The sequence below is a fragment of the Uloborus diversus genome, chromosome 2 (genome assembly GCF_026930045.1).
Source record: "Uloborus diversus isolate 005 chromosome 2, Udiv.v.3.1, whole genome shotgun sequence".
In the NCBI taxonomy this organism is placed as follows: domain Eukaryota; kingdom Metazoa; phylum Arthropoda; class Arachnida; order Araneae; family Uloboridae; genus Uloborus; species Uloborus diversus.
The window spans coordinates 149,059,364-149,061,377 of record NC_072732.1 but is presented as its reverse complement, the minus strand read 5'-3'; the positions used below and the strand labels follow the sequence as shown (position 1 = coordinate 149,061,377).

The 2,014-nt window shown below is 38.5% G+C and overlaps 1 protein-coding gene across 1 annotated transcript; it reads left to right on the top strand.

Annotated features, from left to right (window-relative positions):
- The first annotated feature begins 613 nt into the window (after window positions 1–613).
- LOC129216593 (uncharacterized) lies at window positions 614–1,663 on the top strand. Its single transcript, XM_054850807.1, has one exon. It carries the CDS (start codon window positions 614–616, stop codon window positions 1,661–1,663), a length of 1,050 nt encoding a protein of 349 aa, XP_054706782.1.
- Window positions 1,664–2,014: the final 351 nt, after the last annotated feature.

Below are 2,014 nucleotides of genomic sequence, written 5' to 3'. Positions count from 1 at the left end.
AGAGGGTTAAAAACAGATTTCATGCATTGCATGGTGATTTCTTGTAAAAGATCATTTACTGTTAATACGTTTGTTTCTTATTACAGGTCAAAACAATGGAACATTATTAAGCTCCATAGAAAAAGCACTTTCTTTAAACTACCCATCTTCTTCAACGATTTTTTTGGAAAGTAGCCGACCGTTGTTACTGCCATCAGATTCTCAAGAAAGCAAGAAACAATTCCGGCCAAATGATTTTACAACGCAGCAAAACGTGTCAGCGTCGATAGAAAATAACTATTTTTCTCAATCTACAAAAAAGACTATTTTGATAAACTCTTCGAAAGATATCTCTCCATCCATAGAACCAGAATGGTTCCCAGCCGCATCTGTTGCACCAACTGCACATAGTTATTTGCGGAACGACAACATTTTCAGAAAGAATTACTTTTCTACACCTCGTGTGAAGCAGTCACCCACTTCTGTACTTACAGCTACGAATGGCCTTGAAAAAGTACTCGACCCTACAAAAAATCGGGTTCTTGTACTAAATGACGTAACGCCTACCTTTGATCCAGCAACTGTCATGTCGGATGGAAATTCATTTTCTTACTCTCATTTCCATACACCATTAATGTCACTTTTAATTGAGCCAACCACCGTTTCGTCTTTCGAAGTACTTCGGCCCTATTCCACGCTTCTCCAACCCCATAGCGTTTCTTCTAATTCGTTAAACACCCTCACTTTCAACAACGAAGTTAGAAGTACCAATTCATCATCAGTGCCTGCAGATCCTGAGCATAAGAAGCTGCTAATGATTGTCCTTAGAGCAGAAGATTGTTCTAGATTCTCTAAAGCCGACTTCGAGAAGATATTGGAAAAATTAATGGTGAAACTCGGATTTGGTGATGTTGTCCCAGAAATATCAAACGCGAAGTGCTATGCTCACTTGAATATCAATGTCACCGTTGGAGCTGGTGCACCAACACTGCGCTTCCTTCCGAATATTGACGGAAAAAATAACATAACGGTTGACATCTTAAACAGGACATTTAGAGTAGTTAAATTAGAAAAAGTTGACCTCAAGCTTGAAAAGACAAAACCTTCTAATTCTTCGTCCGCCATAATCAATGCCGTGCCATACGCGGAGGCTGTAGCATATACATGCGTAGGAGTGATGTTTGGCCTATTTTTGTGCATTTTGATAATTATGTTTTGGATGAAAATATGTTTCCCTATGGATGGAGCAAAGAAACGGTTTGGCATACAGAAGAGCAACCACGTCAGGCTTCGTCCAGAAGACTACACTTTAACACCTATTCCTCGCCCAACTTCCTTATATGTTGATTATTACAGAGGATCTGCTGCGGCAGATATTTATTCCACGACTTCAGCTGGGTCTGTTGCCAGCACGACACCCACAGTCGAACAGGGTGTCATTCATCCATTCGATACCAGTATTGTTCCATTAGAAGATTCTTCAGCTCTTCCATTAGACAATTCTCGTGATTTGCCGGTGCCTGCTAAATCGGACCTTAAAACTTTCAACATCCAAAGCCTTTCTGGTAAAGGACTACGAAGTCTAGGTACAGATTCGAAAGAGCAATTGCATTCCAAACGAAACGTCAAAAGAAGTGACCTGAAAGCTAGCGGAGTTGCCAATCCCACATTCCAACGTTATTGAAAATCGTAATGTCAACTTTTTAAACACTTCTTTGTTTTAAGCAAATAAGTCAACTTTCTTAAAACTTCTTCAGTTTTAAGTCGTTTCTGGTCTTGTTGAAACTTATGTTGCTAATCATGTGGTATTTTTACTTACTTTCTACATGTGATATATATTAAGTATTATAGTAATTGAGTCGAAAGTTTAAGACTTTTAAAGAGACGTGTCACAGAGCATTGATAGCAATTTCAATGAATATGTATCTAGTTATAGACTAATGTTCCTCTATGCAGATTGAGGCTATGAATTCCTGTTTTTAAACGGCTTTTTATGTTGATAAACACAACTCAGTTTCAGTAATGCATGTTAACA